The 13,913-nt window shown below is 31.0% G+C and overlaps 1 protein-coding gene and 1 pseudogene across 4 annotated transcripts; one reads left to right on the forward strand and one right to left on the reverse strand.

Moving 5' to 3' along the window:
- Positions 1–302: 302 nt before the first annotated feature.
- LOC136227711 (F-box/kelch-repeat protein At3g06240-like) lies at positions 303–4,089 on the forward strand (annotated as a pseudogene).
- A 113-nt stretch (positions 4,090–4,202) lies between these two features.
- On the reverse strand, positions 4,203–6,647 carry LOC136227710 (F-box/kelch-repeat protein At3g06240-like). Of its 4 annotated transcripts, XM_066016453.1 has the most exons (3): positions 6,065–6,647; positions 5,469–5,959; positions 4,203–4,551 (listed from the first exon to the last, which is right to left on the reverse strand). In XM_066016453.1, exons 1-3 carry the CDS (start codon positions 6,568–6,570, stop codon positions 4,451–4,453), a joined length of 1,098 nt encoding a protein of 365 aa, XP_065872525.1. In that variant the 5' UTR covers positions 6,571–6,647; the 3' UTR covers positions 4,203–4,450. The 4 variants fall into 4 exon arrangements, with proteins under 4 accessions (XP_065872525.1, XP_065872522.1, XP_065872524.1 ...); XM_066016450.1 differs by having other exon boundaries at positions 5,469–6,639; XM_066016452.1 differs by having other exon boundaries at positions 4,203–4,546; positions 5,469–6,636.
- Between the last annotated feature and the right edge of the window lie 7,266 nt (positions 6,648–13,913).

Genomic DNA, 13,913 nt, shown 5'->3' on the forward strand with positions numbered 1-13,913 from the left:
GGGGTTAAATGTTTACTTCCTCTAACCTCCAAACTCTAACCTCCAAATTGGGGGTTAATGGAAGTAACGTAAACTTTTTAAAATTTTTTTGTCTCTACAGAGTAAATTTAACATTCCTTCCCCTCCATATTTAAACTCCCAAACAAGATTAAACATTTAACCTCATTTACATCCTATAAACTCCCAAATAAGGTTAATTGTTAACTTTTCGTTCCATCACTTCCCCTCCCTTTTCATTACCTCCTAACTCTCCCCTCCATTAACTTCCAAACAAAGGCTAAGTCAATGATGCATTTAACTCTCAAATTATTCTTATTGGTATATTTCTCTTTCCCTTTCATTCAAACGAAAGACTGTTTTAGAGTTTTTGTTGTGCTTGCAAAACAATGGCAGCTCTTCCCCAAGAAGTGATAGAAGAAATACTTTCAAGACTGCCAGTGAAATCACTTCTCAGATTCAAATCGGCATCCAAGAAGTGGTACTCTTTAATTTCTGCAAATCATAAATTTGCCAAATTTCATTTAAAACAATCTTCTGCATCTAAGGATCTTCTTTTCTTCCAAATCCCTTTGGATGGAGCTATATTTCAATATTCAGATGTGGATAGTTACGAATCAAGAAGAATCAATTTTCCCCTTGAAATAGCGACCCCGTGTCGACTCATAGGGTCAGCCAACGGATTGATTTGTGTAGCCCCTTGGTACGAAGGGCACTGCTGCTTTATATGGAATCCATGCACTGGTGAGTCTAAAAGAATATATGTACCCATTCAAATTGCTGGTTATAAGGCTATTTGGTTTTGGTTATGATTCAATTTCTGATGATTACAAAATTGTTGGAGATTGGGATTCCCACCTTCAGATTTTCTCCTTGAAAACAAATTCATGGAAGATACTTCAATATTCTTTACCAATGACAAAGAATGCTTTCCATTCAAATGGAGCTCTTCATTGGTGTGTTGGTCCACAGATCACTATTTTTGATTTAGCAAAGGAGAAAATTTCTTTTTTAGATCTTCCGGAAGGAATTAATTTTGTCGGAGGCTATAAGTCTTGTTGGGTTCCGTTGTTCGACTACCAAGGCTCATTGTGCGCATCTGGTCGCAAGTCTATTTGGGTGATGAAGGAATACGGGAACTCCAAATCTTGGGCTAAATTGAGTACATCTCTGCCTGAGGAATATGCGAAACCTATTGGAATTTCTAGGGTTGGGGAAGTTGTATTTTGCACAAATGGTGGATTGGTAAAATCTGATATCCAAGGCAAGGTGTGTGGGGATGATAAGTCACAGATGAGACATTATGCAGATGCATTTGTATACAAAGAGTCGCTAATTTCACCCAAATGTTTCGATCCAGAAAGATGATAAATTGATTGGGTTAGGGGTTTGGGTTGTCATTGTTATTGTTGTTATGTTTAACTTATGAAGAAGTGTTCAAAGTTGCTACTATTTGTAACATCAATTATGAATTCAATGCTTTGCAACTGTTAGACAAATGTTCAACAACTTCAGGCTTTGTTCTATTGCTGTGTAGTTTTGTTATATTGTCAGGCTTCAAATTGGTTGTTCTATCTATCCCCTTTGTGCCTGAAAGTGGTTGCCACACATTCAGGTGACTCTCTATCTAAGCTGATTACATTCGTTTTGGTTTTTTCTGTTAAAATTTTAATTAGTACATACGTGTTCTTCTTTCTTTCTTGAACTAAAGTTGCCAGGATATGGTTTAATTTTAATTAGTGCATAAGATTTTTCGGTTATCCCATTGAATGTGTGGGCATCCTAAATGGAACTACTTGGTGAATTGAGCGTCAATTGAGCTTTTGTGTCATCTTCGGTGGGGAGCACTTATTTAGGTTTGGAGCGGCTAGCGTAAAACTTAGCCACATCTTATGGACATTAACCAAAAGTGTATGATCATACCAGCACTAATACTCCGTAGTTAAACGTGCTAGGGTCAGAATAGTACTAACATAGGTGAACTCTTGAGAAGTTCTCGTGTTGCATCCAAAATTTTAGTTCATGTTAGACGACCCCGAATCAATTCGGGATAAGGCTTTTCTGTTGTTGTTTTTGTGGCATAAATAGATTATGCAGGCAGTACAGGTATCGCTTTTCCAGATTTCTTTCTTGCTTTGAATTTTCTGTCATCAGTTGCCACTCAAAATAAGTATCCTAATACCACGTCATCTAGCACTCTTTTAAGCACCCTCTATTGACGATGCTCTTAAAGCGAAACAGCTCTTCTCTGAATGCTGGTTTGAATTTCTCTGAGTTTATAGCTGATACAAGTGTGATATGTATGTTTATTTGATGCAAAAAGTTAAACATTCTTTCCATTATTATGTTCTCTGAGTAAAGTGTACTTGATTATTCATTCTTACTGTATAAATACATTAATTGATCTTGTGGAATACATTTTCAAATTCCACCTATCTTGTTGATTAGCTTCACACAGTTTTGTGGAATTGAAATTCTATTATTTATTTATTTATTTCCTCATTTCAAGCAGTAAATTTTGGAATTGCAAATGAGGTCCTCAAAATTGAGCAATTCATTCATTCCAAGCAAAGCCTTAATCGGAATCTTTTTCCTCTTTCAACATCATTAATATAGATTGTAAAGTCATTTGGATTAGTTTCTATTTTTTGAGCCAAGAAACGTGATATCATCTTTATCCTTTTAGGTATTTGATTTGCCTCAGTTGAAAGTTTTGGTAAAAGTACTCGAACACGATTAGATGCTAAGTCAATTGTTTATATGCTTCGTGGATTTAATGCTCCAATTGGTATGACTATGTTATGGCAAACAACTGTTATTTTCAATTTGTTGATTTGAGTGCCTTGGTTCATTTCATATAAGGATAATGCCAGTGGCGGGCTTTGTGTGTCCTTCTCGGTATAGGTTTTTGTTTCCATCAAGGGAAACTGCACTTATGTTGCTGAACAGACCTTTGGTTGGTGCTTCTCCTTCGCGATGATTGAAAGAGGGATTGAAATATTGCGAACACATGTTGACATATATTATAAATTTCTGAAATTTTGCTTAAGTTGTTTGTGACAGCACATAGAAAATATGGAGAGTGATTAGTTTTATTTTTCCTAATTTTACTGGTATTGTTAAATGAATGACCGGTTCATATGACCGGTTCATTGCAACTAAATTTCATAGTGAATTAAATTCACAACTAAATTTCTTCAGAATTTCTTATAATAGTCTTGAATCCTTTTCTATTATTAGGTATGAGGATCCTGTTTTCCCAGAGAAGGCTATATTGATACTGTTCTTGGCATCAACCAGGTAAAACTTCTATAACTATTAATTCTTTGTAGACCTCGATCATTATTAAATGTCTGATGCATGTTTGAGCTGATATTTATTGAAAAATTCATGCAATTTCTGTTGAGCATGCAATTTCCAGGATTGATGCAATATATTTTATCACATCTGCTCCATCTTGTCTCTAATTTCTCGAATCTCGTTACCATCATCCTCCATAGCTTGTGATGTTGATATAACCACATCTCCATAGCTTGAACATAATGTAATGCAGATGAAACATCATTGGAACACGAAGCCTTTGGGCAAGGCTTAAACTTCTTGATTCATTACTGCCATCTTCACATGGATGAAGCCACTTTTCCAAGCTCCCAATCTCCATAAAATCATCAACCAAAGTTTTGAAGTCATTGCCTTTATAATCAATGGTGGAGCAGTATGTTAAGAGCTTCACTAGGTTCAAGTGTCAGATATTGCACAATGCTTTGCATTCAGCAAGAAAGCTCTTGGAAGCTCCATGTTGTTGAAGTTTGAGTACCTTCACGGCTACTAATCTTTCAGCTTCGAGATTTAGATTTCCTTTATATACTGAGCTAAAAGTACCTTCTCCGACGACGCCTTCAGTTGCTTGCAAGAGGTCTTTAAATGAAACTCGAGGAAGTTTATTGAGCATATGTATTGTGTTGGGTAATTGTTCTAAATATGTAAATAAGCTTCCAGTTTTATAATTTTCTCGTTTTTTTATTTCAACCATTAAGTGAAATTAAGTTTTTAACATAAAACTCAAATCAAATTACACTGATAGCAGTTGAAGTTTGAGCCTCCAGTTTTATAATTTTCTCCTTTTTTCCGCAGTTTACCAATATTGAAAGAAACTCAGAGTTGAATCATAACAATTGCAGGCTATGGAGAAGAAAAAACGCATGTACATGAAACCGAGCTTACATTGATATGGTCTGATTTTAATTCCTAATACAGAAACTATATACCACACATTTAAGCTCTAATGCCATATGTATATGTAAGAAAACCACAAAAGATGTGCTTTAACACAAATCCAGAAATGATGCAGAAAAATCTCAAAAGAGCAGATTTACCATCCAATTGCAATACTTGCCAATTACATTGTCCAGTTAAGAAGTCATCTTCTGCTTGAATAATATTGTGCCATTTGTCATTCTTCTTCATCCCTGTATGTCATTCTGCTTCTGACTTTTTTTTTTGCTGAGACAGAATTACTGTGTAAAAATGCATCAATTACTGTGTGAAACTGCACTATTAAAATTAAATAAAACATCAAGGTAAAATCTGTGTATGGAAATAAAACATTAAAGTTGGCATAAAAAAAAAAAGATGACTCAATGCACTCATCAAGCCATGAGATGAGGATCATTCTTTCCATAAAATTCTTGAAGCATATATTGCAAATTTTTCTAGATGTGCTTCATTTTCTATAAAGGATCACAATCAAGCAAATCATCATTTTAATAGTTCCTCCAGCATCAAAGTTTTAAGGTGACCTAAACACAAATGGTTCACTCTTTTACCTTAAAAACTAGAACACCAATGTGGCAAATATAAGACTGTTACTCATATTTGGTTCATGAAACCCATCAACCTAAGACTGATACAATACTCAAACAAAGTTTACCGCTAAACAATGAATACCTTTATATATGTAATTTTAACAACAGTTTCACATAAATTAACATCTAATACATTCAGCACAACAATCTATTCATCATTTAATTCTGTGTATTAAGATCTAATACAATACTAGTTAACAGTATAACTTATAATCTCTTTGTATTTTGCACCTTTAAGGGTTGTACGTGCCACACATGTTAACAAATAGCAGAAATGAAATGTACATGCCGCAACAGAATACTAGCTACGGTTCGTGCACATAATCTCCCATAAATAAGTAAGTATTTGCTATCCGGACACAAAACGCAAATTTGAATGCAATACGGAAAGAGAAACAGAGGAATGAAGAAACCAGCACAGATGCAAATACTCTTTTGCATTACATAAATATAACACAATCAACATAGAACAACATACTTTTATAGCTAACTAAGACAACATATTACTAATCAAAGGAAAAATCAATCCAGCTTTATGCAATGAACATAATAGTAAATCAATAGCATCCTGAAATAACAATAAATATAATTAAGATTGAGAATTACCGCTTGACAATTTTAATCCGCTTTTTATGAGTCGGAGCAACAACATCAACATTTTCTTAGCCTCCTCTAATTCTAATTTGTTGTTGTTGTTGTTAATCTTCTGTGAAGTAATCCATCCAGTTGCAGATCTGATCAACACTTCATCCTTATTTATGAACCCAATCACTTCTTCTCTGAACCGCATCATGGACGCTCGTGGAGTCCTTACTGTTAACTTCATCCATGATTCCACTAAACCATATTCTTTCATCATCCATATATGAGTCACAAAGCCTTCAGCTTCAACAGTTAGGCGAATAAGGGCAATTGATGATTCCCCAAATTCCTTAATATCGAATCGATCCTGTTCCCTAATACCGAATCTATGCAGTCCAGAAGTTGCCAAACATTCCGGCAATGGAATGTGGTCAAAAGCCTCACCCTTCACATCAAACACCATAATCATATTCAACCTAATATTACCATCATGACCACAGGCAAACCAATGAAACCTACCATTTACAAAAACGATTGTATTACACTGCTTATCCCAATTCTTGGGGACAGAAACAATTCTACTCCAACAATTCGAATTAAGTGAGTAAATAAAACCATACCAACACGAGCTGATAAATAAGATTTTGTAATCCTGGGTCCTCTCATCAAATCCGAAGCCCTTAACATTCCAACCTCTCAACGATGAGAAAGATGGAGGAACTGACAGAAAATGCCCAATTGAAGGGTTACAGAGGACGAAGTTAACAACGAGACTACCGCTCCATTCATAAATACAGAAACAGATCAAACCGTTGACAGACCCGATGATATTAATCCAGCATTTGGGATTACAAGGAAGGCGAAATAACATGGAACGGAAGTAATCTTCATTGTAAAAATGCAATAAGTAACTTCCAGTTTTATCTAAAATATCCCGTTCATACAGAAAACTTTGGGAATTTTTGGTTAGGGTTTTATGAAGGTGGCTTGAAATGAACTTGGGACTTGTGATAAGAGAATACCATGATTTACAGACGCATCTGCACTGCATAATCGACTTTATCGGCAGCCTCCACAATATCGTCTCTACTACCACTTCATCTGGCAGTGCTAAATAATCCAACATTCTCAACTTCTGGTTTGTTTTTTTTAAGTTGAGAACGATAATCAGAGAGATAAAAACAAGGTATTTATAATATGTGAAGGGCGGCGGTAGTTTTCTTTGTTTTCAATAAGACCTAATTTAGCTCTAATGTTTTTGGTGAGGTGCGTATTTAGCTCTAACGTATTAAATAGTTCAAATTTAATCCTAATATTTTAAAAAAAGATTAATTTTTGATCTATATTACCAAAATTATAAAAAAGTTGGTTAGACTGTTACATCAAGCATTCCAAACAAGTTTATCGATAAATTTTTGTTGATTATTTCTAACTTTATTAGTAACACAGTAAATATATTAGACAGTTTGAAATTTTTTTATCATGTATGAGCCTTAGTTGTTTGCATTTTAACATGTTTTTGAAATTGTGTTAATAACACATTAAATGTTTTAGACATAATTGATATTTAGAGAGTCCAATGTAACAACTATATAACAGCCTTTTCAAATTTTTGGTGACCTATGACTAAAATTGAATCTACACTTCACCGAAAACGTTACAGTTAAATTTCGTCTTTAATATTTTTTTAAAGTATTAATTAAGAGTAGTTTGAATAGTGATGTAGTTGAATCCTAAGGGTCCGCTTGTCAGGTAAGTTCTCGAGTTTCCAATCTTTTTGTCAATTTGAGCACTTCACTGAAGTACAATTTGCATTTGAAAATTCGAATTGCCAACCTTGCTGCCAGAATACATGCTGCTAGAGCTGATATAGTAAAGATTGCAACATTAACTTTAGACATCACAGCTTGCAACCTTGCTAAATGAAATTGATTCAATCTATTGTGTTGTTTTAGCAGCCAAATGTATTTAATTCCACAGGCAATGGTTGAACTAAGCTATATCCTAGGCAATTTGATATGACTACATCTTACATACTCATTTGACTGCAGCTACATCTTAACAGTACTGATTTTGTTTGTTTATAGTTGAACCATAATAACATGAATGGAAGCAAATGAAATTCTTCTTCTTGTTTTACTTGTCATATCTTCTTATACAGATGCCTCTATCTTCTTATGCTTATATAATTCTTTCTCTTGTAATGTAGAAAGAAAAGATTCCATTCATACTTGAATAATATGTTTATAGTCAGGCAAGATATATTCCCAGGGGCTTTCTTATAGAGTGATGTACATTGGTGCGGTGCCATTCACAGTTAGAGATTGAAAAAGGATACCAATGTAGTTTAACATTGGAACTTATTGCCATAGCTCTCAATAGGAACTGAATTCTGGGAGCAGACTGCTCAGATTTTGACTATGCTTCCGGGACGCAAGGCCTCTGTCAATTGTACTGGCTGGATTCTTATCAATAAGTTTGCTTTTAGAAAGGCTTTGTAATTTTCTTATGTCAGTATCAAAGTTCTTTGTTTTAGTTGCTTTAGTATTTGAATTTGAATCAGGTTTCTAAATTCTCCACGCTTTGTTGGTTGCTGAGGAATGTTATGAAACTATAAAACAAGGAGAAAATTGATAATTTTTCATAGGATTTACCTTTTTTTTTATCAACTTGGGCATGTGCTACATAAAACAAGACTTGACGCTTTCTGATGGTGCTCAAGCACGAATGGACGGAATCATCTTCCAGAATTTAGAGGAAGCTTCTTTTGGCAACCCCATTTTAACTTTGATAAAAGATTACCTCAGCTCCCTTTGAGCTAAACTGATCATCAATTATATTCATTTTGCTTGGACAGAATATATTGGAGTTAATCATTTTAATGATCATAATATAATCGTAATAGGACGACCATGATTATGATATCTCTTCCCATAGGATGGATTATACTCTGTTCCAGAAGAGGTTAAATGTTTAATTCTTTGTTTTTCCAAATGCTTATGTTTTATGACAGGTCTCTTTTTCTTGATAGTTGTTCTGTTCATTTACTTTTATAGTTCTAGGAAAGAAAACATTAGGAAATGAAGTCATGAATAATAGGACATTTCCCAAATATCATTAGCATTTTTCTCTCTGGGAAGTTATAGGTTTTATATAATTATTAGTTTCAGCTAGTATATGACATTTTTTGCAAGAAAGTTACAATACTGGTTTATATTTAATTATCAAAATGATGCAAATGTTAAAACAGATGTTTTGCTACGGTCGTCAGTTAGGGATCGACTCAAATGCTATGAAAATGAGTATTTGTATTTCTTTAAATTGTCTAGAAATTTAAGTAGCTCTTAAGCCTTAAATATAAGATACATTTGTAAAACTGAATTTATGTTGCTGATGCTTCTTGAGCAAGTGCATTTGACTCAAAAAAAAAATTTGTATCAGTAAAGTTCCTGGCTTATTTTAATTATTTTATTATCAGACATTAAGTTACAATTCCTCATTTCATTTTACAAATAAGATTTTGATCTTAAGATAGACATTTGTCTATCTTATAAATTGGTTGTAATTCAATCTAATAAGTTGAGGCACATGAGTTTTATTTAATTGGTTTTTGTGTTGCCAAAATTACTTTTTGAATTGTAATTGTGTATTTAATCTTGGGGAAGTATTTAATGTCGTATTTCGTGGCCGAGCTTTTACTGGTCAGAAATGCTGGATGTTAGAATTTGAAATTTTGGTAATTTCTGCTTCAAGTTCAGGGTAGTAGCTAAACTTTTCTTCAACTATTTAGTCCTCTTTTTTTAGATGTGTTATTTAATTGAATCTCTGGGTGGTCACTGAAACTATTGTTCATTGTATATGATCACAGGAGGGAAGAAATTTTGCACCACACGGACACTTTGACACAATGTGAACCCTGACTCAATGTTGCTGGGCAGTCAATCTGGGCAGCACCTCCAAATCCAAGCATTAGACCATGATTCAGACTCTTAAGGATAATTGTTGCAGAACATAACATATCCCCTGAATTTGAGGGATGTGAAAGACTCTTTTGCTTTTGTTTATAAAATTTAAGATGGAAATATGAATGTGAAAGACTTTTTTCAACTATGGTGCTGCCTTGTATGGATTTGGTATATTGGCACTAAATCATTTCATAAGTTTTAGTTCTTATTTAATAATTTTAGATGTATTTTTGTAAGAAGTTAAATTGATTTAATTAGACAATAAGATAATATATAATATATGAAAGTATATTCTTAATTTTTGGATTAAAATTTAGTTGATAGAGATTTATTAAAAATATTGTAATTATATATTTTATTATAAAAAACAATCAAATATTATATATAAAATAAAACATAATGCTTTTATTTCGAAAAAAATGACCTAGAGACGGTTCAAACCGCCATTACCTTTTCTTAAAAATTTTGTAATACCGTCATGAAACCGTCAAAAACTGTCTTAAAATTGTCAGAAAACCATCAAACCTCTGTAAAATCCCGTCGCAAAACCGTACAGAAAACTGTCGCAAAACTGTACAGAAAACTGTCGCAAAACCTCGCAAACTAGTTGTCCCTACAAAAGCTTACCTTGACGCCTGATAATAACCGTCTCTAGTTTAGCAACGCCTGTTGTATTGACAGTTTTGAAAAGCGTTGGTAGGAACTATAGTCACAGATAAAACCGTTTTTAAATCAGATATATTCCGTCGGTAAAGCCTCTGTTTTTTTTGTAGTATGTTGTCTTTCCATCTAACAAAAATGTCAAATTAAGAGTCAGAATTAATGGAGGCTTCTGCTATAGAATGTTAATGGTTTGTTCAGGTAATAACAATCACAATCATTAAAATATACATATGCACGACACGTTAGATAAAAAAAAAAATTGATGAAACACGTTAGATAAAATTTTCAAGTGAATTAAAAATTTTAGACATAATTTATATAAAGTTGTTTTTTTTTTTTTAAAAAGTAGAGTTTTACGTAAAGTTTGACTAAATTTACACAAAGTTATATTATTACAATAGAAAAATAACTTTACAAAAAAAAATGAGTTTTACGTTAAACCTTTGAACTTTATGTAAATTTTTTATTTTTAGAGATAATTTACGTAAAGTTGGACTAAATTTACGTAAACATGTTATTTAAAAAACGCAAATCCAAAATGTTTACGAAAAAAAGAGTTTTACGTAAAACCTTTGAATTTACGTAAATTTATATTTTAGACATAATTTACGTAAAGTTGAGTTAAATTTACATAAAACTTTTAAACTTTACATTAGTGTTTTATTTTTACAAATAATTTATGTAAAGGTAGACAAAATTTACATAAACTTGTTATTTTATAAGACAAAATCCACAAACTTTGTGAAAAATAGAGTTTTACGCAAAACCTTTGAACTTTACATAAACATTTTATTTTAGATATAATTTTTGTAAAGTTGTGCTAAATTTACGTAAACATTTTATTTTATAAGAAAAAATCCACAAACTTTGTTAAAAATAGAGTTTTACGTAAAACTTTTAAACTTTACATAAATATTTTATTTTTAGATATAATTTACGTAAATTTGAGCTAAATTTATATAAAATTGGACTAAATTAATGTAGACTTATATTTAAAAAAATCAATGACTTAGCAAAAAAGACGAATTTTATTTAGAACCATCCAAATTTAACTTAATCTTTTATTTTTACGAATAATTTATGTAAACTTAGACTAAATTTATGTAAACTTGTTATTTTATAAGAAAACATCAACAAGCTTTGTGAAAAATAGAGTTTTATGTAAAACTTTTGAACTTTACGTAAATTTTTTATTTTTAGACATAATTTACGTAAAATTGGGCTAAATTTACGTAAAATTGAAGTAAATTTACGTAAACTTATAGTTTTACAAAAAAAAAAATCAATAATTTTGCAAAAAAGACGAGTTTTATGTAAAACCTTTAAACTTTACTCTAATCTTTTATTTTTACAGATAAATTATATAAAGTTAGAATAAATTTACGTAAATCTACTATTGTATAAGAAAAAATGCAAAAACTTCATGAAAATATAGTTTTACGTAATATTTTTGAACTTACATAAATTTTTTATTTTTAGACATAATTTACGTAAAGTTTGGCTAAATTTACGTAAACCTGGATTAAATTTATGTAAACTTGTATACTTACAAAAAAAATAAATAACTTTGTAAAAACATAAGTTTTACGTAAAAATTTTGAACTATGCGTAAATCTTTTCTTTGTAGACATAATTTACACAAAGTTGGACTAGATTTACGTAAACTTGTTATTTTATAAAAAAACTCCACACACTTTGTGAAAAAAATCAATTATGTAAAACCTTTAAACTTTACGTAAACCTTTTATTTTAGACATAATTTACGGAAAGTTGTGCTAAATTTATATAAAATTTTTAATTTATAAGAAAAAATCCACAAACGTTGTGAAAAAAATGAGTTTTACGTAAAATCTTTGAATTTTACGTAAATCCTTTATTTTTAGACATAATTTACGTAAAGTTGGACTAAATTTACATAACCTTATTATTTTAGGAGAAAAAATCCACAAACTTTGTGCAAAATAGAGTTTTACGTAAAACTTTTGAACTTTACGTAAATCTTTTATTTTTAGACATAATTTACGTAAAGTTGGACTAAATTTACGTAACCTTGTTATTTTAGGAGAAAAAAAAATACACAATCCTTGTGAAAAATAGAGTATTACATGAAACTTTTGAATTTTACGTAAATCTTTTATTTTTTGACATAATTTACGTAAAGTTGGACTAAATTTACGCAACCTTATTATTTTAGGAGAAAAAAATCCACAAACCTTGTGCAAAATAGAGTTTTATGTAAAACTTTTGAACTTTACATAAATCTTTTATTTTTAGACATAATTTACGTAAAGTTGGACTAAATTTACGTAACCTTGTTATTTTATGAGAAAAAAATACACAATCCTTGTGAAATATAGAGTATTACATAAAACTGTTGAATTTTACGTAAATCTTTTATTTTTTGACATAATTTACGTAAAGTTGGACTAAATTTATATAACCTTATTATTTTAGGAGAAAAAAATCCACAAAACCTTGTGAAAAATAGAGTTTTACGTAAAAACTTTGAACTTTACATAAATCTTATATTTTTAGACATAATTTACATAAAGTTGGAGTAAATTTACGTAATCGTGTTATTTTAGGAGAAAAATTCATGACTAAATTTACGTAACCTTGTTATTTTAGGAGAAAAAATACACAATCCTTGTGAAAAATAGAGTATTACATAAAACTTTTGAATTTTACATAAATCTTTTATTTTTTGACATAATTTACGTAAAGTTTGACTAAATTTACGTAGCCTTATTATTTTAGGAGAAAAAAATCCACAAACCTTGTGAAAAATAGAGTTTTACGTAAAAGCTTTGAACTTTACGTAAAAAAAAGTACCATGCTAATAATCAGTCATTTTCCTTTGCTCGGCCTGATTCACGATATGATTTTCGTTCCAAAAGGTGATTTTGAGAGAAATTACAGAGTTGAGAGATTATAAAAAAAAGAATGAGAGGTTTTGAGAAATTTATATGAAAAAAAGTAAAATTGTCCAATAGAGGCTGTAATTGGGAACAGTAAATGACAGCACCCTAATAAATCAAGAATAAAATGGTAAAATTTTGAAGATCGAGAACCAAACAATGGCTTAACCTTAGAAATATTTACATAGTAGGCACATGGAAAGTGACCCAATTATTACATTTGTCATGGCAAGCCGCTTGATAGGAAAAGAAAGAAAAATTATATGTTTGATTTACTTGAACTGTTTGAAGTATCACATTGCAAAAAAAGAAAATATATTTTTATTTTATTGGGTGTCACATAACATATATAGTATGTAGTTATCACGTGACCATTATTTTATACATTTCAAATATTAATTATATCTAAAAAAAAATATCTAGAGTTAAAAATTTGTTAAAATATCAATAATTAAATCTTTCATATAAGTTAATCATAAAAACTGAGCTTAATGGATCTATTGTCCACGGTACTTTTCGCATCTATTGCCTCTAGTATTTTTCCCAAAACTTTACCTGTCTCTCTGAACTTTCTTACTCTCTATTCTTATCTAATCGCATAATAAGTCTTTATTTTTTTTTATCAAATTGCATTCAACAACCTCATATTCTTGTCTAATAGTATTCAATAATTTCAAATTCTTGTCCAAATTATATTCAATAGCTCCAAAACTATAATTGCCCCGTGAAGTTTAAAAAATTCTTAATTAGCATTTTCTTTTTGATACGTGGCGAGCATATGTGACGAAACATGTCTTCCATTTTCTACATCCATGAAATTATATTGGACAAAAATAAAGGATCATTTGAAAGTTCAAATAACAGTTGAAGTTTTAGAACAAGTATAGAGGACAACATATGTGTTAAGTCTAAAAACTGCTTAA

The sequence above is a fragment of the Euphorbia lathyris genome, chromosome 4, assembly GCF_963576675.1.
Source record: "Euphorbia lathyris chromosome 4, ddEupLath1.1, whole genome shotgun sequence".
Lineage (NCBI taxonomy): Eukaryota > Viridiplantae > Streptophyta > Magnoliopsida > Malpighiales > Euphorbiaceae > Euphorbia > Euphorbia lathyris.

Coding starts and splice junctions, on each gene's coding strand:
- LOC136227710 (XM_066016450.1), bottom strand. CDS start 6,570: ATGTTGGATTATTTAGCACTGCCAGATGAAGTGGTAGTAGAGACGATA. Junction 4,552..5,468: donor CGGATTAAAATTGTCAAGCG/GTAATTCTCAAT, acceptor TAATTTTAATAG/TGCAGTTTCACACAGTAATT.